This window comes from Balaenoptera physalus, assembly GCF_965194825.1.
Source record: "Balaenoptera physalus genome assembly, chromosome: 18".
NCBI lineage: Eukaryota > Metazoa > Chordata > Mammalia > Artiodactyla > Balaenopteridae > Balaenoptera > Balaenoptera physalus.
The window spans coordinates 56095630-56122024 of record NC_138899.1 but is presented as its reverse complement, the minus strand read 5'-3'; the positions used below and the strand labels follow the sequence as shown (position 1 = coordinate 56122024).

Genomic DNA, 26395 nt, shown 5'->3' with positions numbered 1-26395 from the left:
CTATTACTCTGAAATTACTGTTGCAAAAGTCACTAAAAAGGAATCAACTTCCATATTGCCAAGTTCCCCCCCTTCTTCTCTTTCTTGACCTCTCCAATACTTGATAACCTTTTATAACTCACTGTTCCTTTAAACTCTCTATTGCCTTTACTTTTGTGCCCAACTCTTTCCTGTCGTCTTCCTGCCTTTATAATAATTTCTTAGTGTTCCTCTTGGGTTGCTCCAGAGACTTTTTCAAAGGTTGGAGTTCCCCCAAGTTTTATCTAAAGATCCCTCTTCTCCTTCTCTGTTGTCTTCACCTTGTCCCCCTTCAATGTGTTCTTCCCCAGTGCAACAGGGGTGCATTTAATTGTATCAAGCCATTCAGTGGTTTCTTACTATCCTCAGCTGGATTTGAGGCCCTGCATGGTTTCACCTCTTCTTGATCCCACCAGCCTTATCTTCAAATTTTACTCTCCAAATCATACTGTCAGATAGGATTTGGATGCTTTCAATTGCAAGGAACCAAAAAACCCTATTCAAAATTATTAAATAGTACAAAATTAGAAGTCTAAAGTTCAGAGGTTTCCAGGTTTGTTAACTCAGGAGCACAGTAGTGATACTGAGCAACCAGATTTCTTCCATCTTTCTGCTTTTCTCAGTATTTTGGTTTAGTTTCCAGGATGGCTTCTGCTGTGGTGGCAAGATAGCTGCAGTAGTTCTTCTATGTTTCTGTTTATCAGTAAGGAGACCTTTCCCAGAGCACCCTGAGCAGCCATCTCTTCAGAGCTCATTGGCTAGACTGGTCATATATACCCCTTCCTAAACCAAGTGCTGGCCAAGGAAGCAGGATTACCATAGATGACTTAGTCATGTGTTGGGGAAATGGACAGTCAAACAAAATTGGACTCCATAGCAAGGAATAAGGGAGGAATGATATAGCCTACAGTCATCTATACACAGCCTTCTTCCCATACACATACTTCCCCAAATGCTCACACCTACAGGAAGCATGATTTCACTCCTAAAGAGAGATCAGCCGAAGTGTCATCCAGCTACTTGATCCAGTTTCATGACTAGGGTCTTCAAGGTGATTCACAGTCCTCTGTTTCAGATCAGCTGTGGCCCCCTGCTTTCTTGTCCTCCACTGCCACACCAGCGTGAGCACTGGGAATAAATCTCTTTCCAAGGCTTCTCAGCTTTAGAATACATTTCTTGATGGTGTGAGTTTGATGTCCTGTCTCAGGGTCACCATTTTCCCAGTCTGGAGTAGTTGTCTTCAGTGCCTTGCATCCTTTCTTTTCCATCTGGCGGGTAATATATACTAGAGTCTGTTTTGTAGCATTCCACTTCCAAATACCAAACTGTCTTGTCAGTTTGGGTTCTTGGTCGTTAGCAACAGAGATGGATTCTGGTTTTCAGCATACAAGAAATTTTATTAGAAGAATATCATGCAGTTTACAGAACAGACAAAAAGACTAGAGAAATTGGGGTCAGTCTGAGTCACACAGTTAAACAAATCGCAAAACCATATTGCACAACTGGTCCACTTGTAGCCACTGTTGCCAAGCACCTAAACACCGAGCTTTGTACCACTGTCTCTACTGCTTCAGAAATTTGAGAGAATAGAATTTGCATCTAGAGGGAATAACCAAGGTCCTTCCTTGACTCCTTGCATTAACTAGCTACCAATTTATGTGACTGGCTGCCCAAAAGAATGACCGTTGTCTTCTATCAGGGCAAATCTAGATTTTTATGGGGTACACAGTTTGGTGGTTGGATGGGTGAGGGGAACTTACTCAGGAAAAACAGAAAAGTAGAATACCAACTTAGAGGGTTTGAAGGGGCTTATGCAAATGAACAGCCCTAAACGCTGTACTTGCCAACTCTTTGAGCTCCCTTTACTTTCCGGACCTCTGCACTTGCTGTCACTCTGCTTGGCACAGTTGCACTCATTCTATTTGGCTAAATTCTATCTGTTCTTCAGGCCTCAGCTTAGACATTACTTCCTCTGAGAGCTTCACTGAGTTCTTAAAACTTCCCCACTACTGTCATAGAGCCTTTTAATTTCTCACTTGGGCACAGATGACACTATAATAATTGACTGCTGGTATGTGTGATTCCAACACTACATTATAAAGACCCAAGATTGTAGTCATTTTAGTACCCTCAGTCCCTATTGTAATATCTCCACATAGTAGGTACAATACTCCATATTTATTAAATATGCGACTAAGCTACATACATGTTCTCCTTACCTGTTTTTATGTTCATGTTCTCATGTTGCTAACCACCATCTGTGTGCCAATGTCTATCAATTCTTACCTACAGCTCCGAGCTTGTTTTACAAATAGCTTTATAGAGCTATAATTGACATACAATAAATGGCACGTATTTAAATAGAGTATAAACTCATGAAATCGCCATAATCAAGTAGTGAACCTACTCATGTTCGGTGAACATTAGCCTAAAAGTTTCCTTGTGCCCCTTTGTAACCACTCCCTTCCTGCTGATCTGCTTTCTGTCTATATAGATTATATTACTTGGCATTTTCTAGTATTTTATATAAATGGAGTCATATAACATGTGCTATTTTTTTTGTTTTTTGGTCTGGCTCCTTTCACGTAGCATAACTTTTTTGAGATTCATCCACGTTGTAGTCTGTATATTATTCCTTTTATTGCTGAGTAGTATTCTATTACATGGATATACTACAGTTTATCCATTCACCTGTTAATGGACATTTGGGTTGTTCCTAGTTTTCAGCTATTATCATTAAAGCTGTTAGGAATATTCCTGTACAAATCTTTATATTGGACATGTATTTTCATATCTGTTGAACAAATACCTAGGAGTGGTCTGGCTAGGTCATACGATGGTTGTACCATCTTACATTCCCACCAGCAGTGTATAAGGCTTTCAGTTGCTCTACATCCTCTTCAACATGGTCTTTTATATTCAATATTTTTGCCATTTTAATGGGTGTGTAGTAGTATCTCATTGTGGTTTTAATTTACATTTCCCTAATGACTAATGATTTTGAGCAATTTTCATGAGCTTGACATCCATGTATCTTCTTTGATGAAGTGATTGCTCAGTTTTTTTTGCCCATTTAAAAATTCCCTTGTTTTCTTATTACTGAGTTTTGAGAACTCTATATATTCTGAATACTAGCTCTTCATCAGATATGACTCGCAAATACGTTCAAAGTGCAGAAACTTCTAAATTTTCATGAAGTTTAATTTATCAGCTTCTTTTATGGATCATGCTTTTGGTGTCATATCTAAGAAATCTTTGTCTAACCCAAGGACACAACGATCTTTTTTCTAGAAGTTTTACAGTTTTAACATTTAGGTCCATGATCCATTTTGAGTTAAGTTTTTGTAGATGGTGCAAGGTATATATTGAAGTTCACTTTTTTGCTTTTGTATATCCAATTTGTTGAAAAGACTGTCCTTTTCAATTGAAAAGTCTGAAAAGACTATCTTTTTCAACTGTCCTTTCTGCCCTGAATTACCTTTGGACCTTTGCTTAAAATCAGTTGTTCATACACATATCAATCTATGGACTCTCTTTTCTGTGCTATTGATTTGTCTATCTTTGTACCAATACACAAGATTGATGTGTTGAAATCAGGTAGTGTTTGTTAGTTCTCCAACTCTGTTATTTTTCAAAGTTGATTTGGCTATTCTGAGTCTTTTGCATTTCTATTTAAATTTCAGAATCAGTTTGTCAACTTATAAAATGGAAAAAGTCTTTGGGATTTTGATTGGGATTGGGTTGAATCAATAGATCAGTTTGGCAAGAACTGACATCTTAAGTCTGAATCATGAGCATAGAATATCTCTCCATTTGTTTAAGTGTCTTTAATTTCTCTCAGCAATATTTTGTAATTCTCAATGTATATGTTTTGCACATCTTTTTGTCAGATTTAATTTTCAGTATTTAATATTTAATGGTATTGTAAATATTTTTTAAATTTCAGATTCTGATTTTTCATTGCTTTGTTTTAATCTTTCCCCCTATTTTATTGAAGCATAAAGTGCACGAATCTTAAGTGTATAAATTGAAACAATTTGACATGTGACTACATTACTGTAATTGTCACCCTAGTCAAGATATATAACATTTCCCACATCAAGAAGTCTTCCTCATGGGCCTTCCCAGCCAGGAGATCACTCTCTGACGTGCCTCACAATGTTTTTTATTTTCATATAAATGGAATCAACCAGGATGTACTCTGTCTGGCTTCTTTAGTTCAACATTATGTATGTGAGGTTCATCCATATTGTTGTGTGTACTAGTAGTTCATTCTTAGTCTTTGCTCTCTAGTATTTTTCTTCTGTGAATGGACATTTAGGTAATTTCCAGTTTTTGCTACTGTGAATAATGCTGCAATCAATATTCTTGTACACAAACATAAGTATTCTTTTCTCTTGGGCATATGCCTAGTGGTAGAATTACTGAGCAATAGGGTACACGTATGACTAGCTTTAGTAGATAGTGTCAAAGTTTTCTAAAGTAGCTATACCAATTTATACTCTCCCTAGCAATACGTGAAAGTTACAGGTGCTCCATATCCTTGCCAATGCTTGGCACTGGAATTCCTTTTAATTTTAGCCATTTTGGTGGGAGTGTTTAGTACCAAATTATGATTTTACTGTCCCTGATATAGCTATTGATGTAGAACTTCTTTTCATATTCATACTGGCCATTTAGAGAACATCTGAAAATCAACCAAAGTAATTAACATTAACTTATTAAAGAAAACATACACATGGACATTTCAATAAAGGCAGAAAAAGCATTTCATATTGAATGCTTTCTCCCTAATGTTACAATCAAGATAGGAAGTCCATCATCACTACTTTTACTCAACACTATAGTAGACATCCTAGCCAGTGACAACCAGCAAGAAAAATAAAAGGTATAATGATTGCACAGGAAGATGTTAAACCATCTATCACAGATCACAAGACACTGTGATGACTGAAATTCTAAAAGTCTACAAAGTATTAGAAATAGTAAGGGAACTTAGCAAGATGGTTGAATACAAGGTCAATATGTAAAAACCAGCAGCGTTTCTATACACTAGCAACAAATATTAAAAATTTAGAATGCCATTTAAAAAGCATAAAAACCCTCAAATACCCAAGAATAAATCTACTGAAAGATATGTAAGACTTCTACACTGTAACCTACAAAACACTGCTGAGAAAAATTAAAGACGACTTAAATAAATGGAGGGGTGTATTATATTCATGAATTGGAGGAATCAACATAAAGATGTCAGAAAAAAAGAAATGGAGGCAACCTAAATGTCCATCGACAGATGAATGGATAAAGATGTGGTATACAGATATACAATGGAATACTACTCAGCCATAAAAAAGTGAAATAATGCCATTTGCAGCAACATGGATGGGTATAGAGATTACCACACTAAGTGAGGTAAGTCAGACAAAGGCAAATATCATATATCACTTATATGTGGAATCTAAAATATGATACAAATGAACTTATTTACAAAACAGAAACTGACTCACAGACACAGAAAACAAACTTATGGTTACCAAAGGGGGAAGATGGGGGGAGGGAAAAATTAGGAGTTTGGGGTTAGCAGATACAAGCTACTATATATAAAACAGATAAACTACTGTATAGCATAGGGAACTATATTCAGTATCTTGTAATAAACTACAATGGAAATGAAAAAGAATATCCATCTATCTATCTGTATCTGAATCAGTCTGTGTACACTAAAAAGTAACACAACATTATAAATTAACTATACTTCAATTAAAAAAAAATTAGGATCAGTTTTCCCCAAATAGATTGATCTATAGATTCAATGCAAGCCCAGTTAAAATCCTAGCAGGATTTTTTGTTTTGGGGGGTTCTTTTTTTTTTTTTTTTTTTGAAATTAACAGGTTCTTTCTAAAATTTATAAATAAATGGAAATAAGTTCTATAAAATGTATAAAATGTAAATACAAAGGACTTTGACTAGCCAAGGCAATCTTTAAGGAAAAGTTATATGGCTTCAAGACTTATAAAGCTACATTAAGATAGTGTGGGACAAGGTTAGACAGACCAACGGAATGAGAACCTGGAAACAGACCCTCATATATGTGGTCATCTACCTTACAACAAAGCTGTGGGGGAAAAGGCAAATGACAGCCTTTTCAGCAAGTAGGGCTTGATCAATCGGCTATCCATCCATAAGAGGGAAAAAGGAAACTTGATCCCAACCTCCTACCTTTCATGAAAATGAATAAACCTGTCTGTGAAAGGTAAAATAGTCAAGCACTAGAAGAAAACACAGGTGACTATCCTCATGGCTTTGGAGCAGGCAAGGCCTTACATATGATACCAAAAGTATTGATCACAAAAGGAGAGATCAGCAAACCCAGACAGTTTTACCTCAATTATTTCTGTAATTTTTAAGACTCCTTACAATCACTGCCCTATTTAAGAGAGTCACTTTGGCCTGTAATACAGCAGTTGTCTCCCAACAACTGTTCTTTTCCCTTTAATCATTCTTCCATAGTACAGACAGAATAACAAACATAAAAATGTAAATTTAACTGTTACTGCCTTTTTTGCGTAAAAATCCTATAACGGGTTAGCATCTTTTAAGAGAATTACATCCAAACTTCTCAGCAGATTACAACTAGCCCTTTATGACCTGGCATTTACCTGCCTCTCCACGCAGTCAGTCTGCTTCTAGCTTGAATTTTGGCTCTACTAATTTCAGAGTTTACATTATCACTTTCTAACATTCGGCCTATTCTGTCTGAATTCCCTTTTCCATTTCCTTCACTAATTCGAATTCATCTTTCCAGACTGAGGTTCTGGTACAACATACTTGAGGATTCCAACCGTATACCTTATATTCGGCTGCGTCCCTTGTTGCTATCACATCACTATTGCCCTTCTTTCGTTTTAGCACTTAGAACAAAATTGGCTTAAGTTTCTGGAAGGCGTTAGTTGAATCCCAAGACTTAGTTTAGATTCTGGATGTGGCAGACACTCGCGTTCAGTTACTTGTTTACCTCTACTGACGAGCCGCTCACTCCCACTCCTTCCTGCTCCCCCCCCCCCCCGCCCCCATTCCCGTCCCATGGAACTAGCTGGAAGTTTCTTCTATCTGAATTGCACGGGTCAAAGGGCGGTGAGGGAGGGCCTGACCAACGAGGTGCAAAGTAAAGCAGCACTGAGACAAATTCAGGCCACCTTTCTCCCTTCAGTGCCTTCGGATGGAACACGTTTTTCTTCTGTCTGGGAAGCCAAGTAGGAAAAAAGCCTGGGCCTGTGCTGGTCTGGGGAACGGAACAGTCCACCCGCACCGGAACCAAAACGCTTCCTCCAGTCCAGCCTCTGCAAGGGCGGAGGGACTTCCGGCGAGTCCGAGTCCTTTAGGGTTCCCAGCGCCAAGATCCCGGCATCGACGCGCCATCCGGAACTCGCTCCCGGAAAAGAACACGTAGCCGAGAACGTCACGTGTCACGAAAAGCTTGGCTGCCTCCGGGAGCCATGATGAGAGCTGTAGAGAAAAGGGAGCTCGATGTGCCTTGTGTTATTAACAGACATACAAACGCCCCCAAACGCCACACGTTCCTGAGCGATAACAGTACGGCACAAACGTCCTTTCGACCTACCACCCACAGAGGCTTTGCGGCTGTGCGGGTGCGCGCTGGGACTGGGTTACGCCGCGGCCTGCGTAACCATGGCTGCAGGGGGCGGGGCCTGACAGGCTGCTCGCCGGCCGGGGTGGGGGCGGGGCGGGCCAGGAGGAGTCGGTCCTCCACGGTCCCAGCCCACCCCGCGCCCGCGCTTCACCTCCCCGCCCCTCGCGGCACGCTGCGTGGCTGCTCATTGGCTACGTAAGACGGAAGCCCGGTCGGTGTTTCTCCAGAAGTTTTCCCCTTGGGTGGCGGCGGAGCTGGTAACCTCGGTAGGAGCAGTTCCAGCAGCGGTAACAGTGACTATTAGAGATGGCGGCGGCTGCTGCGGGACCTGCCGCAGCCCAGAGGTGCGTGTTTTTCCTTCTCTTTGCTATTATTTGTATCCCCCTCCGTCCTTCTTTAGTTAGAGAGCCCTGCTGAAGTCGTTGTTTTCCTGGCAGGTTTTTCCGGAGCTTCTCAGATGCTCTGATTGACGAGGACCCCCAGGCGGCGTTGGAGGTGAGAGAGTCGGTTCACTGTGCTCTGGGGAACGCAGCCGTGTCGGGTTCCGGCCCACCCCGCCTCTTCCCAGCACTGTCTTCCCGGGGTCGGGGCTGCTGCTTTTCCTGTGTCTCAGTCCTGATGTTGGCAGACTCCGCCTCTCCCTTCTGTGTCCCGCAGCGGCCCGGTTACGCTTCCCATCCCTAGTCCGTTCCTGCATCCTTGGAGCTGCTTAGTAAAACCTGCTCTCCTTTTTGGGGGTAGAGGTAACATTCATAGTTGGTCTGAAAGGGTTTGTTTTTTAAATGGCATTTGTGACTGAGAACAAAACGTGAAATCTAAGGCTTGATGTTTGTTCATTCGGTTTTTCGTTTGACAATCATCCTTGCCATTTCTGTGTACCAGGTCTGTGCTGAGTGCCTGTATGAACTCACACTATTGGAACAGAAACCTTTTCCCGTGTGTGCCCGAAAATTTCCAGATGTCCAGTCTGTTTATTATCCACTCATTTGTTTATTCCTCAAAACAATTTCTTGAGGGCTGCTGTGTGGAAGGCACTGTTTGCTCTGGATTAAACTCTTATTTATGTATTTAAGTGACTTGTAAGGCACTTTGTGTTTGTGTTGAGTGAAAAACTATAAAGCTGTGAAGGAAAGCAAAAGAACAAGAGTTAAATAATAATTTGAAGTAATAAAGAGAGCCCAACTAAGCATACATGATGCAGTGGGTCACAAAATTTAGCCAGGGGTTTCTTGCTTTGAAGCATAAAAAAGAGGAAACTTTGTTTTGCTGTTATGATTTAACATATGTAAGGTTAGGAATTTGAGGCAAGAGAACCTTTTTCCTAGTTATGACTTCTAAAAGAAATTTGTTCCATGGTTAGTAGAGGAGGTGACATTTGAGAAGAGGCATGAGGGAGAGCTTGGAAGCTCTGGGGAAAGATTATTTCAGGCAGGAAGAGGAGTCAGTGTCAGGATTCTGAGGTAGGAATGAAGTCAGCCTGTGCAAGGAGCAGCAAGAAGGCCCATTTGGTTAGAGTGGGATGAAAGTGGAGTAAGAAATGAGGTGGGGAGGAAACCAGGGCGTGGGTCCTTTGGGGCCTTTTAGGTTGGATTATGCTTTTGGGGCTGGGATACGAACAAATAAAGTGGTTGATTACTCAGTTGTGCTGTGATGTTTCCTAGTGATGCTTTTGGGATCACTATTAGAGTAATGTTACCAGAGGCACTGAGAGTTTTTCTCCACAATTCCTTCATGTCAGCTAGACAGCTATTAATTTTCGGAATCTACCTTTGTTATGGTCCTCTTAGGCCCCGTGCCTCCTTTGGAAATCTAGTTTATATAATAGTTGGTATGAAAGGATATTAATGTAATGAATTATTTGTCACGTTACATCTCAGTTATTTTACTTTTAAAATTATTTATTGAAGTGGGATATCTAACACAAATCTTAAGTCTGCACTAATGAACTTGAAGTTTTACATGTATGTATACCACCCAGATCAAGATATAGAATACTTCCGTTTCAAGGCTTTCTCATGTTTCTTCCCAGCCAATAATTCCTCTTACCCACCTGTTCTGTACTCTGTCACCATCAGTTAGTTTTTCTTGGACTTCATGTAAAAAGTATCATACACTAGGTATTCAGTTGAGTGTAGATACTCTGTCTTGCTTTAAACATTATGGGAGATACATCCATAAGTTGTTTGCTTTTCACTGCTGTGTAGTATTCCACTGTATTAATATAGCACAATTTATTCTAACAGTGAACATTTGGGATATTTCCAGTTGTTAGCTAGTGTGAATAAAACCACTGTGAATTTTCTTGTACATGTATTTTGGTGAACACATGCAGTCCTTTCTTTTGGGAGTGCATTTGTTTTTTTCTTTCTAGGAGTGAAATTGGATAGTGTAGGTGTGTGATTAGCTTTAGTGCATTTGTCTGTGAAGTGTGGCTCTTGGACCAGTAGCATCAGCATCACTTAGGAACTCATAGAAATGCAAATTCTTGGACCCCACCCTAGATTTTCTTTTTTATATTTTTTGGCTGCGCTGCAAGCATGTGGGTGGCATCTTAGTTCCCCAGCCAGGGATCAAACCCGTGCCTCCTGCAGTGGAAGCACGGACTGCCAGGGAATTCTCCACCCCAGATTTTCTGAAAGCACTTATGACTCCTGTAGGCCAGTACTCCTTACCCTTCCGTTTTACAGAAGAAAACAGACCCAAAGAAGTCCAAGTGATCTGTCATAGAGATGTATGCGGCCAGTTAGAGGCAGAATAGGGGCCTCAGGACACACGTTTCCTGATTCTTAGTCTAGTGCTGTAGAATAGCGGTTTTCAAAAGCATGATCCCCAGACCTTCTGCAGGAGCATCACCTGGGAATTTGTTAGAAATGCAAATTCTCAGGACCTGCCACACACCTGAATCAAAAACTGGGAGTGGGGAGAATGATCTTGATAAGAACCAGCTTGTGTTAAGAGGAAATGTTCTTTTTAAAACTTGAGATGACTTTCTCACAGAGATAAACGGGCAAATGTTAATTACTAAGTAATTGGTAATAATGAGTAGGGCTGGAACCTTGATGAGAAGTGAGAGTCTGTTTCCCTCTAGATTTTCCCAAGGGTTGGTTTAACAGTAGCTATTTTAAAATTAAGGTCGCTTGATATCACATCAGTTAAAATGTCACATTTTTATATAAGACCATCCAATTAAGAATAAAGAGAAAGTGTATCAAGCTGATTACATTTTTCATTCATTAAACAACGTTAGTGGCAAATGCTGTACTGGGAGCCAGCGAGCTAAAGATGAAACTACTGTAGTGAGGGAGTTTGCAGTCTAGTGGAGAGAGACAGGCAAGTCAACAGATCATTAAAATACAAGTACTCCAGTGGAGTGGTGTATCAGGTACAGTAAAGAGCGTAGCAGAGTAGAGGCCAACTGGGGAAGTCAATAAAACTTTGCAGAGGAAGTCTCAGTTCAGTAGAAAGAGAAAACATATATGTGGATTATGAGAACCTTTCGAGGCCCAGTGTGAGTAGTGCTTAAGAGCATGGGCTCTGGAATCAGACTGCTTGGGTCCGTATCCTGGTTTCAAGAAAGTTCCTGCCATCACTCTTCTGGATCAGATTTCCTGTCTGTAAAATGGGATTAACTAGGACCACTTGAAAGGGTGATTATGAGGATAAGTAATGTAAGGTACAAGGGTGAGGCCCTTGAGGTAGACATCTTATAGATTCATTGCTCTCTAGGTTCTAGCCACGCTGGCTTGCTTTCTGCTACTCAGATGTGTCGAGCTCAGTCCTGGTGCAGGGCCTTTGGACTTGCAGTTCTTTTGCCTAGAATGTACTCTCTATTGAGTATCTCTTGTTTTGCTTGGAAATGCTCATCACTCTAGATTTCATCTGAAATGTCACCTTCTCAAGGAAGCTGTTTTCTCTGACTACCTTATCTGAATTGGGCCCCAATGTAAGCTTCAAGAGTGCAGGGGTTTTGTGTATCTGTTTACCACTGTGTTCTCAGCGTGGTGCCTGGGATGTAGTAGGCACTCAGGTGTATTAAATGACTCTTACCACAATTCTTGGAACAACTGTGAGGTGCATTTACAAGCACGCTGAGGCTAAAGAGATTAACTTGCTCAAGGTTATCGAGTTTAGAAGTGACAAGTCTCAGGTTCAAGGCATCAAGGTCATCCTCTGGAGGAGTGAGTAGGATTGGGGTGTATGATATAATTGTTCGGGATCTGACTCTGAAGTAGTTGACCACAGATAGCTTTGTTGAGGGCATAGCTGGTTAGCATAAAGTATACCAGTTCTACATGGTTATGTGATTTTTCTCCAGGAGTGCTTGCTAGTTTAGGAAGGGAGAAGGCTTGATACTCCTTTGTTTATCCATAATTGGGGATTAGCTGTGACTAGAAGAAAATGGCAAGGGGAGTCAGGCTGAGATACCCAGAGCTAAAGGCCTTTAGACGTTAGGTCCGTCTGAGCAGTCTGCTTTTGCTTTTAATCTTAACAAGTAACCTTTTTGGATAGCATTTTAAGAGACCCTAAAGCTCTATAAAGATTTGGAAATTAATTTTCTAAGATCCAAGTCTTAAACAATTTTAATGCCTTAAAAAGTAATTTTCCCCCTTTCGTTCTGTGTTATCGGTGTACTTCCTTTACCATTATCTTGTTAAAGATTTCAGTGTAATTATATTTTACACTTCATAGGTTTCTTTACTTTTGCGGACTATAAACACAACCCATTTTCTGTGAGAAGTACTATATCTTTGGATACGTTTCGTATAAGTCTGATTAAATAGCCCTTTGCTGCTGTGATTCAAATGTTGGCACTGAAGTCCTTGCCTTTCGAGATACCTCTCTTTAGTCCCTTTGTATTCTAGCAGCCAGTAGCTGTTGTTACAGAAACAGTAGAACACTGAAAACACGCCACAAGTCAGATGTAGTTAAGACAACCACAAATAATTATTTTACCGTCACTTTTTCCGGTTTTATTATATTGTATATTCCTTATTCAAAATAAATTTATTGTTGTGTTTTATTCATGACTTACAAATTGGTGTGTTATAATGTTCAGTTTGTGTTGAGTGGTTTTTTTGGTAACTTTTTTTATTGATAGCCTAATAAGTCAGTTGCTTAGTTTATTTAACTGAATGACCATAACTGGTTCTCCTTAACCAACAATTGGTTTGTGTTTTTAAAGGTCATTCGTTTGCAAGTTGGTTCAAAATTCAGAAGTTTATACCTGACTCCTAAAGAAAAGGAATATTTTATTCATCTTTGAACCTCCAGTGTCTGGCCTATGTTTGTTCCATAATATGTGTTTAAAAATACGTTTTGAAAAACAAACAGAAAAACCTGACTACTGAAAAAAATAAAACTACTTTTTGAATTGATGATCCAGATATTATTATAATCTGTAACAGCCTTTTTGACCTATAATATACATTTTCTTGGTGAGGAGAGGCTGGAAATGTGGTTTTATGATATATTTGAGTAGATATGTAAGCAGCCATCAGCTGTTTTCAAAATTGTTTGAAAGCTTAGTGGAAGATGGTGTTTTTAGCTTAAGAATTTCTAAGTATTAGAAAATCTTGTATTAATACAAATGTTAGATGGTGTGTGAAAGAAACTTGGAGTAAAATTTTACCATGAGGCAATGTTTAGTGGTTAAAATTTGATTTGGAGTCAGACCTGGATTTGAATCCTGTCTCTGGCACAGTCACTGAGTAGGAAGTGAGGGAATGGATTTTCTGCACGCATCTGGGGGAAGAGCATTCTAGTGGGAGGGAGCAGCAGGTGCAGGGTCCTGAGATGTTTGCAGGACAGCAAGGAGGCCATTGTGGCTAGAATGGTGGAGCAAGGAGACGAGTTTTAAGAGGTGAGATGAGAGGGAGAGCAGAAGGTTATATCAAGGAGGGCCTTACAGATCATTGGAAGGACTTGGGCTTTTGCTGTGAGTCACCTGGAAAGGTGTTGGAAAGTTTTGAGCAGAGACATAGTAACAAGATCTGATTTTCATTACTGCTTGGATCAGGGTGATAGGGGTTAAGGTGGTAAAAAATGGTTTAGATCTTAGGTATGCTGGGTTTTAGGTTTATGATTACCAAGTATAGTATACATTGCTTTGTGAGAATCACACTGCGGGGTTCAAGCAAAGCCACATGTGTGGCTGTTGAAGTAATTTTGCCTGTTAAGAAAACTACCAAGTCCCTAGGGTGTGTGGGCAATGGGTAGAGAATCACAGCCTTCCTGTTTGCCTGCATTTGTCCTTGGCTTCACTAATCGTGCTCTCTCTTCTTGCATCAGTATTGTTCCAGCTACCACTTATGAACTGTGACTGCCCAGATTGGCAAAAGTTTTAATCGCTCTGTTAATTCTTGATCAGTTGATAGTAGCTATCTATGAGATATTGTATCTGGGCTTTTGACAGAATGCTGTAATTTCTTAGGCCATTGATAAGAGGATAGGAGAGGGCCAGGTAAACTTGATTATGTATTTATTGGTTCCATTAACCTCCCTGAGCTCTAGGTTTAACTTCCATTTTTTGTTTGTTTGTTTCTTTTTTATTTTGTTTTTATTGGACAGCTTCACATTTTCTAGGCATCTCAAATTCTACATGATCTTTGAATCTTCTCCAAATTAGAAGGAGAAAATCAGTGGTGGTCAATGTATATGAACTAAACTCTCCAGAATAAATGAGGTGATAATAATTACCATTTATTGAGTTCTGCTGTAGGCCAGGAACTGCTAAGTGCTTTAGGTAGATATTACATTCAGTTGTGGTCTTTTGAGGGGAGAAGGGAGGAGAAAGGGAGATATTGATCCTCTTGGAAAGAAAAGCTCCAAGCTTGTTTCCCTGTTATCTTTCCTCCAAATACTTTATGACAATAGGTTATTTGATTAAAAATCATGTTTAATTAGAATTTGATGGCTTTTAAAAAACGTTTACTGACACTCAACGTGTTTGTATTTGTAGGAGCTGACTAAGGCTCTGGAGCAGAAACCAGACGATGCACAGTATTACTGTCAAAGAGCTTATTGTCACATTCTTCTTGGGAATTACCGTGGTAACTTTTCTTACAAAGTATATTGTCTCTATAAGTTACTTACAAATTTTGCCCAAGATACAATGAATCAAATAAAATAAAGGTTATCTTCCAGGATTTTTAACTTGTCTTTCATACAAGGTGAAGTAGCTGAAATGTGACAAACATTATGTTGAGCATCACCCATTTAAATTTTATGGTTGTCCATTCTTTCTTTGGTGGGTGTAGAATTTGTACAGATTTCATTTATGGTTATTGGATATGCTAACAAAGAATGACATCAAATTTACTATTTTACAAAGTATTTAAATGAATTCCCTTGTTTTATTTTTTGTAAAAAGAATGTATTTCTATATTCTGTAATTTTAATTATCTGGATAGATAATCTGAGTAGGAAGAAATTAAATACTTTGAGTCAGATTACATAAATGATGTTAATGAGAAAATTAGATGAACTTTGTGATACAGAGCTTTATTCATTGCCTGAAGCGCTTTAAGATGGAAGCTAAATATTAGGTCATTAGGAAGGTATGAGGGTAATTTTATCTTGGATTAACTTTTCCTAATTTAAAATCATTTGTCCGTTTCACCAGCTTGAAAACTTAAAAATCAGAGGCTAATTCAAATTTTGTGTGTAGTATTTGTTAGGATCCATAAGTAACTGACTAAAAAACCCATTTTTTTCATATGCAGATGCTGTTGCTGATGCAAAGAAATCTCTTGAACTTAATCCAGATAGTTCTATTGCTCTGCTGAGAAAGGGGTATGCAGTACCTACTCTTCTTGCTGGGTCTGGACTATAGTCTCTTGAATGAATTAATTGTAAGCTTTATATAAATAGTAAATTCTGTATTTATACATTTTATAGCTGAGATAGGGTTCAATTTTACGTATGTTTCATACTTTTATTGTAGTATAGTTAGTGTATACATATAGTTTAAAATAGTGATGGTTGAAATAACTGCAAAGTCTAGATGAAACTCTTGGATTTCACATCCCTTTTTTGCTTCATCATTTGGAATTTACTGTATTTAACTGACTAGAGAACATCTATTCCTCACCCAAGCTGGACAGGCTACATTTAATGAAGACTGTTATCTGTGTACTTTATATCACAGTTTGTTTCTGTTGATAAGTGTGACTTTATTCTTTAAGAATCAGAAATTCCTTAATATAACTATATTTCGGAATAAGCAAGTATATACAATTAGAATCAAGAAATTCCTTCTGAAATGAGTTCCCAAATTGGATTTTAATAGGAATTATACTAGATATTATAGTAGAGTATTTTAGGAAATCTCTTGGCTGGCTTATTAACATATACTTAAATTCTTTCTTTTAATAGTAGGGAAAATCGTTTTTTTTAATTTAGAAAGAAGGCTGTTTTTCATGATCTCATGTGTGTGTATTTGTTTTTAATATGCTCATGCAGGATATGTGAATACCATGAAAAAAACTATGCTGCTGCTCTAGAAGCTTTTACAGAAGGACAGAAATTAGATAGTAAGTATTAGAATTATATGTTAGTACACTAATCCATTATATCTATGTGTCTTAAATACCATAGCTGAATTTTGTTAGTGTAATCTCAAGTTAATTATAGAAACCCAGCTTTTTTCTCTTCTTAATGACATTTCGTGTTGATTGCAGAATTTGAATTTACTAAAAAATTGATTAAATTGGCCTTTCTTTAGTGCTTAAATCACAGATAAACTATCATCAGAAGCAGAAAACTATATACACACTTAGTGCTCCCAGTACTTAGTCTGGCTTTATTTTTTTTCTAATGGATAAGTGAAAGTTTAATTTGCTCTCACATTCAGAAGTCTATTTAAGTTATTATTCAGATTGCTGAGATAAGGAAATCTTACAATGAAAATTTTTATTGAGACATGAAGTGTTAAGTTTGGGGTAAAGTATGATAGGGTATTGAAGAAACATGGAGGTTTGAGAGTATTGTGAGTTTCTAATATCACCTTTTTGAGAGAAATAGATGAAAATTATCACAGCAGTATAGATATCTGTGCGTAATATATAGAAATTGTAAGAGCCAAGTATCAGAAGCTCTGCAAAGTACAAAAAGGTTGTAAGTAATCTCATAGATAGTTATAGACTACATAATCCTAATTGTGTACTATCATTTTATTTTCATCTTATGATAGAGTGTTATCACAATTCTCCAAAGCAGTAGCTCCTAACTGGGAATGGTTTTGCTCCATGGGGGACATGGAGCAGGCTTCAGTGGTTGTGGCTCGTGGGCTCTAGAGCTCAGGCTCAGTACTTGTGGTGCATGGGCTTAGTTGCTCCATGGCATGTGGGATCTTCCCGGACCAGGGATTGAACCCGTGTCCCCTGCATTGGCAGGCAGATAAAATTGATTTTTTAAAAATCAGAATTCTTCAGGATGAACAAGTAAATATTAAACCTAACTAATAGGTTTAATATTAGGATAGCTATAAACTCTGTTAGGACAGATATTTTTGTCTAATTCACTGTTGCATCCACAGTGCCTAGAATAGTGTTTGGAACATAGGTATTCAGTAATTATTTGTTGATTGAATATGTTAGGTTGTGCAGATGAGTGATGTTACAATCAGTTTGTTCTTTCTAGGTGCAGATGCTGATTTCATTGTCTGGATTAAAAGGTGTCAAGAAGCTCAGAATGGTAAGTTTGCAGGTTTCCCGTGGTCTTTCCGTTTAAAAAGAAGTAAATGTTTGACATTTTTTTGTTTTGAACTTTATAACTTATAATTTAAGTAGTGGATGTTCTCTTAGGTTGGGATTTCCCAAGGTATTTTGATTTTTTACCTCATTCGTTATGTTGAAAGGGAAATTTGGATGGATTTGTTTTGCATTGGTATTACTGGCAAGAAATTACTGAGGAGTCTCAAGTGACTCCAGGATGCAAAGTTAAACCACTTTCCCTTATTAGGTATGCATGGAGAATTGGTTTGCTTAATCAGTATGTTTGTGCCATAGAAATCATGTATGTAATTTTGCCTATACATGTACTGTTACCTGAAAATGTTTCCTTTTTATGTTTTTAATAGGATCACAGCCCGAGGTGGTAAGTCCAAAGGTTTTATCCTTTGTGTTTTTACTTAATTATATTATTACTAAATATATTTGAGGCAGGACTCGGAATGAGCTTTCTGTCAGTTACATATCTCTCTAGGGCAGTTTTACTTATTTTCTTCCTCCAAATGCCGTCTCTTCCCTTCTTATTTAGGGACAAATTAGAGGCCACCATTGACCCAGGGCAAGTTCTTTAGATTTACAGTCTGAACTGGCACACATAGTTTAGGAAAGTTTGGATTGGTTAAGAGTCACTTTGTTTCTCAGTGGTCAGTGTAGAATGTTTGTTGCAGAGAGGCCAGCCATAAACGGTGTAAGACAATATCAGGAAGGCACCATGGAAATAGTGCTTCATATGTTTTTCCAGAGCAGTTTGATGCCATTGTTAAGCCTGAAGGTTATACTATAGTCTTAAAAATGTTTTTTTAAATGTTATTGTTATTTTCAGCTTAGAGAGTTACTGAATCTTGGAACTGGACATTTTATATGTAACCTTTTCCAAACATATCTTCAGAAATTTTTCTGTTTTTTATCCTTCTTTTATTTTAGAAGAAAAACGGTTTTTTCAAATTGAAACTCATAAAATTTTAAAAATGCTGAGTAACGGAGATCAGCTCGGTGCTTTGTGACCACCTAGAGTGGTGGGATAGGGAGGGTGGGAGGGAGGGAGATGCAAGAGGGAAGAGATATGGGGACATATGTAGATGTGTAACTGATTCAGTTTGTTATAAAGCAGAAACTAACACACCATTGTAAAGCTATTATACTCCAATAAAGAAGTTAAAAAAAAATTTAAAAAAAAAACAACTGAGTATTCTAATTCCTGTGAAGATGAGTATTATTTAACAATTATGGATACCATGCTCTGTAGGAAGGTTTCGTGAAGTTATTCCATATCAAAGTAACTATAACACTGGGTAAATTAATAATACATGCATTTTTAATACGCAGTTAGTAAACTAACTTGTAAAAATCTTTCTCTTTCAACTTGCCAAAATCAGTCTGCATCCCAGAGGACTTATCAGTCAAAAATCAAGTAAGTGTTTCTTTTTCATAATGTGTGATAAATATGCCTAAAGGGAAAAAACCCTGTTGTTGAATAGTAATAAGCAAGTCCTTACCTGTGATTTAAGTATTTCTTAGTTTATAAAAGAAATCATATTAAAGCCTTGAAAAACTAATTGTAAGACTGTTAACTGATTTGAATTAGTGTTTATATTAAGGTTAAAATCAAATCACTTGCCAATTAAAACTTAACTTGATTACACATTATGTCACCTTTCCATGTATTAAAGAGAGCCTCTTCCATTTAAGTTATTGCTGTTACCTAGGTAAATAAGTTAGTAGACTTGATAGAATTGTAACTCTACCTGCCTTTTATATTTGGAGTAAATTTTTCATAGAATAATTCTGCATGAATTGAAAGTCACTTGCTGAGGGCAGCAGTTACAATCATGAATAAGTATTTAGCAAGTATTTGTGTTATTTTTAGTTGTTCATTAGCTGTGTGTACAACTTGTATTCTTAGTGTAACAGAAAGAAACACAAGGCATTAATCTCGAGCTTTGCATCCTGACTGAATTTCAAAGGAAAACTGTGAGACTTTTAAAGGTCCAGTGCTTTTGATGTAAAATGGCTTGAAAATGTTAAAACAATTTATTCATGTTCTTTCTGGGGAGATACAGGATGACTCTCCAAGTACCTAGTAAACAAGGAACTTTAGTGACAGGAGCAGGGGTAGGGTATATGAACTTAATGACTGGAGTGTTTGGAGTATAAAATAATCCCACATTGATGTAATAAATACACCGTGTATCAGGGTACTGTGCTTAGTCCTGGGAATGTCGTAGTGGCAGGATAGATAAATAGCTCTGCTCTCATGGAGTTTATAATCCAGTCTAATTTGAAAGTGATGATATATTTTTAGAGCTTTCAGTGGGAAAGATACACATAATTAGAATCTCTAGGCACACTAATCTTCCCACATACTTTGAGATTGAAGGAAGGTACTGTATCTAATATTGTGCCTGGCAGAATGAGTTAAATTATTTTAATTTTAGCTCATTTGCTTCTGTTCCCTGTGCTCAGGGCTGTTTGCCCCCAGCTTCAGTAAAGAGATCCTGGAATGCGAGGTCAGGTTGACCTGGGTCCAGTGTAACGCCTGCTACTAATGTGCCAATTGCCTCACCCTTCTGAGCTTACTTTTTTTTTTTTCATTTGTAAAATAGGGATGGAAGTGTTTACTTCTTAGTATTAGGTTGAAATGAGAGGATAAAACTGTTGATGGTGTATTAGAATTGTTACCTCTTAGAATAAATTTTATCTTTGAAACTAGCTGTGCATGTGGCCGCATGCTGTGTGATGTGGCCAAAAAGAACCAATTAGCTTAAGCACAACAGTATTAGAGATATGTTAGAACCTAGAAAATTATGTAAGTATTTAAATCCACTGGAGGGGTTTTGGACATCATCGACCTTACTTTTCTCTTCCGTTAGTACAGATCATATGAAATTAGTTACATAAAATTGTTTCTGTGAATCAACAGCTGCTTTGCTATTTTGTTCCTCAAGGTGGAGCTCTTGTTGTTCATCAGATTATATACAGTTTTTTATCTTGACAAAACAAGCAACAACTTTAAGAAAATTATAAGTTCTGTTTTAAGTTTCCTTTTTCTTTTTTAATAGGTATGACTGGTATCAAACAGAATCTCAAGTAATCATTACACTTATGATCAAGAATGTTCAGAAGAATGATGTAAATGTGGGATTTTCAGAAAAAGAGGTTATTATAGTCTTTGAATTATTTTTGGTTGAGGTTAAATACTTTTATTTGTAAATATAAATATATATTGCAGAATAATCTATAGCAGTCTATTAGATATATATCATTTCTTCCTGAGACAATGTGGAAAATGCTGATGAAAATCTGAAGCATTGCTTTTCCATTTGAATCATTTTAAGTTTTGAGACAAGAGTATGTATACTGTATGTTATAGCTAGGTGTGCATTGTTTTCTCTTTCTTTAGATTTGGAATTCAAAGCAGAATTTGGTTGACAAATATAAAAGACATTAGTAAGATATGTGCTTTGGTTACACATTTGTGTGGTATATACTTCATGAAAAAGATCCACTTATTGTGACTTTTATATCTTAGAATTTACTAACCATATTAAATGAGTATGACTTTCAATAACTTGGTTTCTTAGCATTTAGCAGAAAACCTTGTGATAGATATTTAAGAGAGTTCATGGTAGAACTAGATGGTTTGCACATGAATATTTCTTTGTTACATACTGTATTATTTTGTTCTTGTGGATTGAGTTTCCTTGAGATTTAAATGTTCAGTATGTGTTATGAAACATACTCTGTTCTGCTATTTAATTATGTATATGAGAATTCATGCGAAGGATACCAGATTTTTAAAAGATTACTTTGAGATTCTTAAGTCTGATATTCCATAGAAAGTTTTGAAAATAATCTGCAGCAGTACTGAAGTTCTGTAATTATAGTCAATTTAAGTACTTTACCCTTCTTTAAATAAATTTATAAAATGTGCTACTAATTTTGTGATCATTAGTTGTCCGCATTGGTGAAACTTCCTTCTGGAGAGGATTATAATTTGAAGCTGAGACTTCTTCATCCTATAATACCAGAACAGAGCACATTTAAAGTACTTTCAACAAAGGTAAGATAATTGAAAAGGGTTGTCAGTGGTAATCTGTGATTGTGAGCTTATAGATCCTTCCAGCCACATATCTTTAAATTAAATATGAACAATAATTTTTGAATAGCAGTTTTTCCACCTTCCCAAATTCTAGGAAAATGGATTGTAAAAATCTAACCTCAAAAGTGTTTGTATGCTTATTAAGATAGGTATAATACTTCTCAATAAAGAGGTTTTCACAAAAGATACGGTGATCAGCATTTTTTTAAGATTTGATACTGACAGTGTCTCATGTCTTGAACTTGTCAGTTTGGTCTGTTGTGATATACAAATACTTCTCTCACATTTTCTTACGCAGTTAAAAATACAGACTACTATAAAGATGAATCTGCTTTCTTGTTTTTTAGTTAAGCTGACTTTTAGGTTACTTTGTTATGAAGGATTAATGAATAATTTAAATTGCAGTTTGAGTAACCATAATTTTTAGATTCCTTTATATTTTCAAAAAGAAGTAAGAATATGCAATAGAATTAAAATTCATGGAATATATCAGCTACCAGTCAAAAGATGTAGTACGAGTAGGTAGAAGTATAATTTAGCAGGAAAAATACTAAACTGAAAATCAAAAAATCTGACTGGTTCTTTGCTTGCCCTGTTAATTTAGAGTAGTCACACATAGGGCAAGATTTTCAGCATCTATAAAAATAGAGGGATATGCACTGTGAACTCTGAAATCCTTTCATCTGTAAGATTGTATGAAGGTATATGATGAGTAAATGAGAAAGAATGATATAAATTCCATTACTGCACCTTTTTTATGCGTATGTCCTGCAACACAGTGTGTTATTTAACTTTTGAGTTTAGTTGTGTGAATTTTCCTATCATAGAATAGAATCAGGGTTGGCCTGTGTCATGAAGAATGGTAACTGGGCCTGCAGGAAGAAGGGGACACCTGGAGAGGGTTGGAGGAGGAAGTAAAGAAGTAAAGAAGCAATAGTTTTTGCATCTAGTTAAAAATGATCTGCTCACTTATCTATTTGAAATGTACAAAGTACAAAGCTGTTTACTTAAGAGGCAGAGATAGGAAACAGTTGCTTGGACAATAGAAAGTGAGAAAAAGGGTGACATATTGTGAACATTTTCGTCTTACTGGCCCCATCCACATTGGGTAGAATTTAATAAGATAATATTGGGTACAATAAGCGCAAAACTGTAACTAGATTTGAGAGGGAGATAGGTCAGAAAATTAGGAGTTTGGCATTTTTGTACATCTTTCTATTGAGACGTTGTTAATGCGTGTTTTTTTTTTGAAGTAATTTAAATGTAAATTGATTTGTGTGATAGATGGCAAATAACTTAAAAACCTGTGTTACTGAGCCACCTTGTATAATGGAATAGTGTGGTTGGTGAATACACAGGTATGTGTGGCTACAATCGGGGATTTAACTAAGCAGTGTCCGTCTTACTCTTTATTCTCCTTTGAATCTTGTGAGTGCTTATTGATTCTAACCATTCCCCAGCCCCTCCTACTGTGTTCCCAGTTTGCCTTTTTTGCCCCTTGCTCCTTTCTTTAAATGCTACATTACTACTTTCCTTTCCTGTATAGTAGTTTGTTTATATGTACACATTTATTTCCCTTACTCTTAGTAAGTCTGCTGAAGATAAGAAGGTGTCATATTTGTGTCTCTGTATGTGCTTCAGGTAGGGTTACCAGATACAGTATAGGATGCCCAGTTAACTTTTTATTTTTTTGAATTTTATTTATTTATTATTTATACAGCAGGTTCTTATTATCTATTTTATACACATCACTGTGCACATCTCAATCCCAATCTCCCAATTCATCCCACCACCACCACCACCACCCCCACCACCCCGCCCCTGCTTTCCCCGCTTGGTGTCCATATGTTTGTTCTCTACATCTGTGTCTCAATTTCTGCCTTGCAAACCGGTTCATCTGTACCATTTTTCTAGATTCCACACATATGCGTTAACATACAATATTTGTTTTCCTCTTTCTGACTTACTTCACTCTGTATGACAGTCTCTAGGTCCATCCACGTCTCTACAAACGACCCAATTTTGTTCCTTTTTATGGCTAGTATTCCATCGTATATATGTACCACATCTTTATCCATTCTTCTGTCGGTGGGCATTTAGGTTGCTTCCATGACCTGGCTATTGTAAATAGTGCTGCAGTGAACATTGGGGTGCATGTGTCTTCTTTTTCGACATACCACAGTTTATTTATTTATTTATTTTAAAATTTATTTATTTTTTAACATCTTTATGGGAGTATGATTGCTTTACAATGTTGTGTTAGTTTCTGTTGTATAACAAAGTGAATCAGCTATACGTATACATATATCCCCATATCCCCTCCCTCTTGCGTCTCCCTCCCACCCTCCCTATCCCACCCCTCTAAGTGGTCACAAAGCACCGAGCTGATCTCCCTGTGCTATGCGGCTGCTTCCCACTAGCTGTTTTACATTTGGTAGTGTATATATGTCAATGCCACGCTCTCACTTCATCCCAGCTTACCCTTCCCCCTCCCCGTGTCCTCAAGTTCATTCTCTATGTCTGTGTCTTTATTTCTGTCCCGCCCCTAGGTTCTTCAGAACCATTTTTTTTTTGTCTTAGATTCCATATATATGTGTTAGCATACGGTATTTGTTTTTCTCTTTCTGACTTCACTGCGTATGACAGACTCTCGGTCCATCCACCTCACTACAAATAACTCAATTTTGTTTCTTTTAATGGCTGAGTAATATTCCATTGTATATATGTGCCACATCCTTTTTATCCATCTGTTGATGGACACTTAGGTCGCTTCCATGTCCTGGCTATTGTAAATAGTGCTGCAGTGAACATTGTGGTACACATCTCTTTTTGAATTATGGTTTTCTCAGGGTATATACCCAGTAGTGGGATTGCTGGGTCATATGGTAGTTCTGTTTTTAGTTTTTTAAGGAACCTCCATACTGTTCTCCATAGTAGCTGTATCAATTTACATTCCCACCAGCAGTGCAAGAGGGTTCCCTTTTCTCCACACCCTCTCCAGCATTTGTTGTTTGTAGGTTTTCTGATGATGCCCATTCTGACCAGTGTGAGGTGATACTTCATTGTAGTTTTGATTTGCATTTCTCTGTTAATTAGTGATGTTGAGCATCTTTTCATGTGCCTCTGTATGTCTGTATGTTTTCTTTGGAGAAATGTCTGTTTAGGTCTTCTGCACTTTTTTTTTAATATATAAATTTAATTACATTATTTATTTATTTTTGGCTGCATTGGGTCTTTGTTGCTGCGTGCAGGCTTTTTCTAGTTGCGGCGAGCGGGGGCTGCTTTTCGCTGCGGTGCACGTGCTTCTCGTTGTGGTGGCTTCTCTTGTTGCGGAGCACGGGCTCTAGGTGCGCAGGCTTCGGTAGTTGTGTGGCACGTAGGCTTAGTTGCTCCGTGGCATGTGGGATCTTCCCGGATCAGGGCTCGAACCCACGTCCCCTGCATTGGCAGGTGGATTCTTAACCACTGCACCAGCAGGGAAGCCCTTCTGCCCATTTTTTTAGTGGGTTTGTTTTTTTAATATTGAGCTGCATGAGCTGTTTATATACTGTAGAGATTAATCATTTGTCCGTTGATTTGTTTGCAAATATTTTCTCCCATCCTGAGGGTTGTCTCTTCGTTTTGTTTATGGTTTCCTTTGCTGTGCAAAAGCTTTGAAGTTTCGTTAGGTCCCATTTGTTTATTTTTGTTTTTATTACCATTACTCTAGGATGTGGGTCAAAAAAGATCTTGCTGTGATTTATGTGAAAGTGTTTTTCCTATGTTTTCCTCTAAGAGTTTTATAGTGTCTGGTCTTACATTTAGGTCTTTAATCCATTTTGAGTTTATTTTTGTGTATGGTGTTAGGGAATGTTCTAATTTCATTCTTTTACATGTAGCTATCCAGTTTTCCCAGCACCACTTATTGAAGAGACTGTCTTTTCTCCATTGTATATCCTTGCCTCCTTTGTCATAGATTAGTTGACCATAGGTGTGTGGGTTTATCTCTGGGCTTTCTGTCCTGTTCCATTGATCTATATTTCTGTTTTTGTGCCAGTACCATATTGTCTTAATTACTGTAGCTTTGTAGTATAGTCTGAAGTCAAGAAGCCTGATTACTCCAGCTCTGTTTTTTTCCATCAAGATTGCTTTGGCTATTTGGGGTCTTTTGTGTCTCCATACAAACTTTAAGATTTTTTGCTCTAGTTCTGTAAAAAATGCCATTGGTAATTTGATAGAGATTGCATTGAATCTGTAGATTGCTTTGGGTAGTATAGTCATTTTCACAATATTGATTCTTCCAATCCAAGAACATGGTATATTTCTCCATCTGTTTTTGTCGTGTTTGATTTCTTTCATCAGTGTCTTATAGTTTACTAAGTACGGTCTTTTACCTCCTTAGGTAGGTTTATTCCTAGGTATTTTATTCTTTTTTGTTGCAATGGTGAATGGGATTGTTTCCTTAATTTCTCTTTGTGATCTTTCGTTGTTAGTGTATAGGAATGCAAGAGATTTCTGTGCATTAATTTTGTATCCTGCAACTTTACCAAATTCATTGATTAGCTCTAGTAGTTTCCTGGTGGCATCTTTAGGATTCTCTATGTATAGTATCGTGTAATTTGCAAACAGTGACAGTTTTACTTTTTCTTTTCCAGTTTGTATTCCTTTTATTTATTTTTCTTCTCTGATTGCCATGGCTAGGACTTCCAAAACTATGTTGAATAATAGTGGCAAGAGGGGACATTCTTGTCTTGTTCCTGATCTTAGAGGAAATGCTTTCAGTTTTTCACCATTGAGAATGATGTTTGCTGTGTGTTTGTCATATATGGCCTTTATTATGTTGAGGTAGGTTCCCTCTATGCCCACTTTCTGGAGAGTTTTTATCATAAATGGGTGTTGAATTTTGTCAAAAGCTTTTTC

General features: G+C 37.5%; 1 protein-coding gene across 1 annotated transcript in view; it reads left to right on the top strand.

Annotated features, from left to right (window-relative positions):
• Positions 1-7871: 7871 nt before the first annotated feature.
• Positions 7872-26395, top strand: part of SUGT1 (SGT1 homolog, MIS12 kinetochore complex assembly cochaperone) — a 52460-nt gene continuing 33936 nt past the window's right edge. The window contains exons 1-10 of the mRNA XM_082435850.1: positions 7872-8013; positions 8107-8164; positions 14628-14718; positions 15391-15460; positions 16130-16200; positions 17309-17362; positions 17748-17764; positions 18774-18808; positions 20457-20553; positions 21350-21457. Of these exons, the coding sequence (XP_082291976.1) occupies positions 7976-8013; positions 8107-8164; positions 14628-14718; positions 15391-15460; positions 16130-16200; positions 17309-17362; positions 17748-17764; positions 18774-18808; positions 20457-20553; positions 21350-21457 (639 nt within the window). The 5' untranslated portion in view covers positions 7872-7975. The remainder of the gene's footprint in view (positions 8014-8106; positions 8165-14627; positions 14719-15390; positions 15461-16129; positions 16201-17308; positions 17363-17747; positions 17765-18773; positions 18809-20456; positions 20554-21349; positions 21458-26395) is intronic.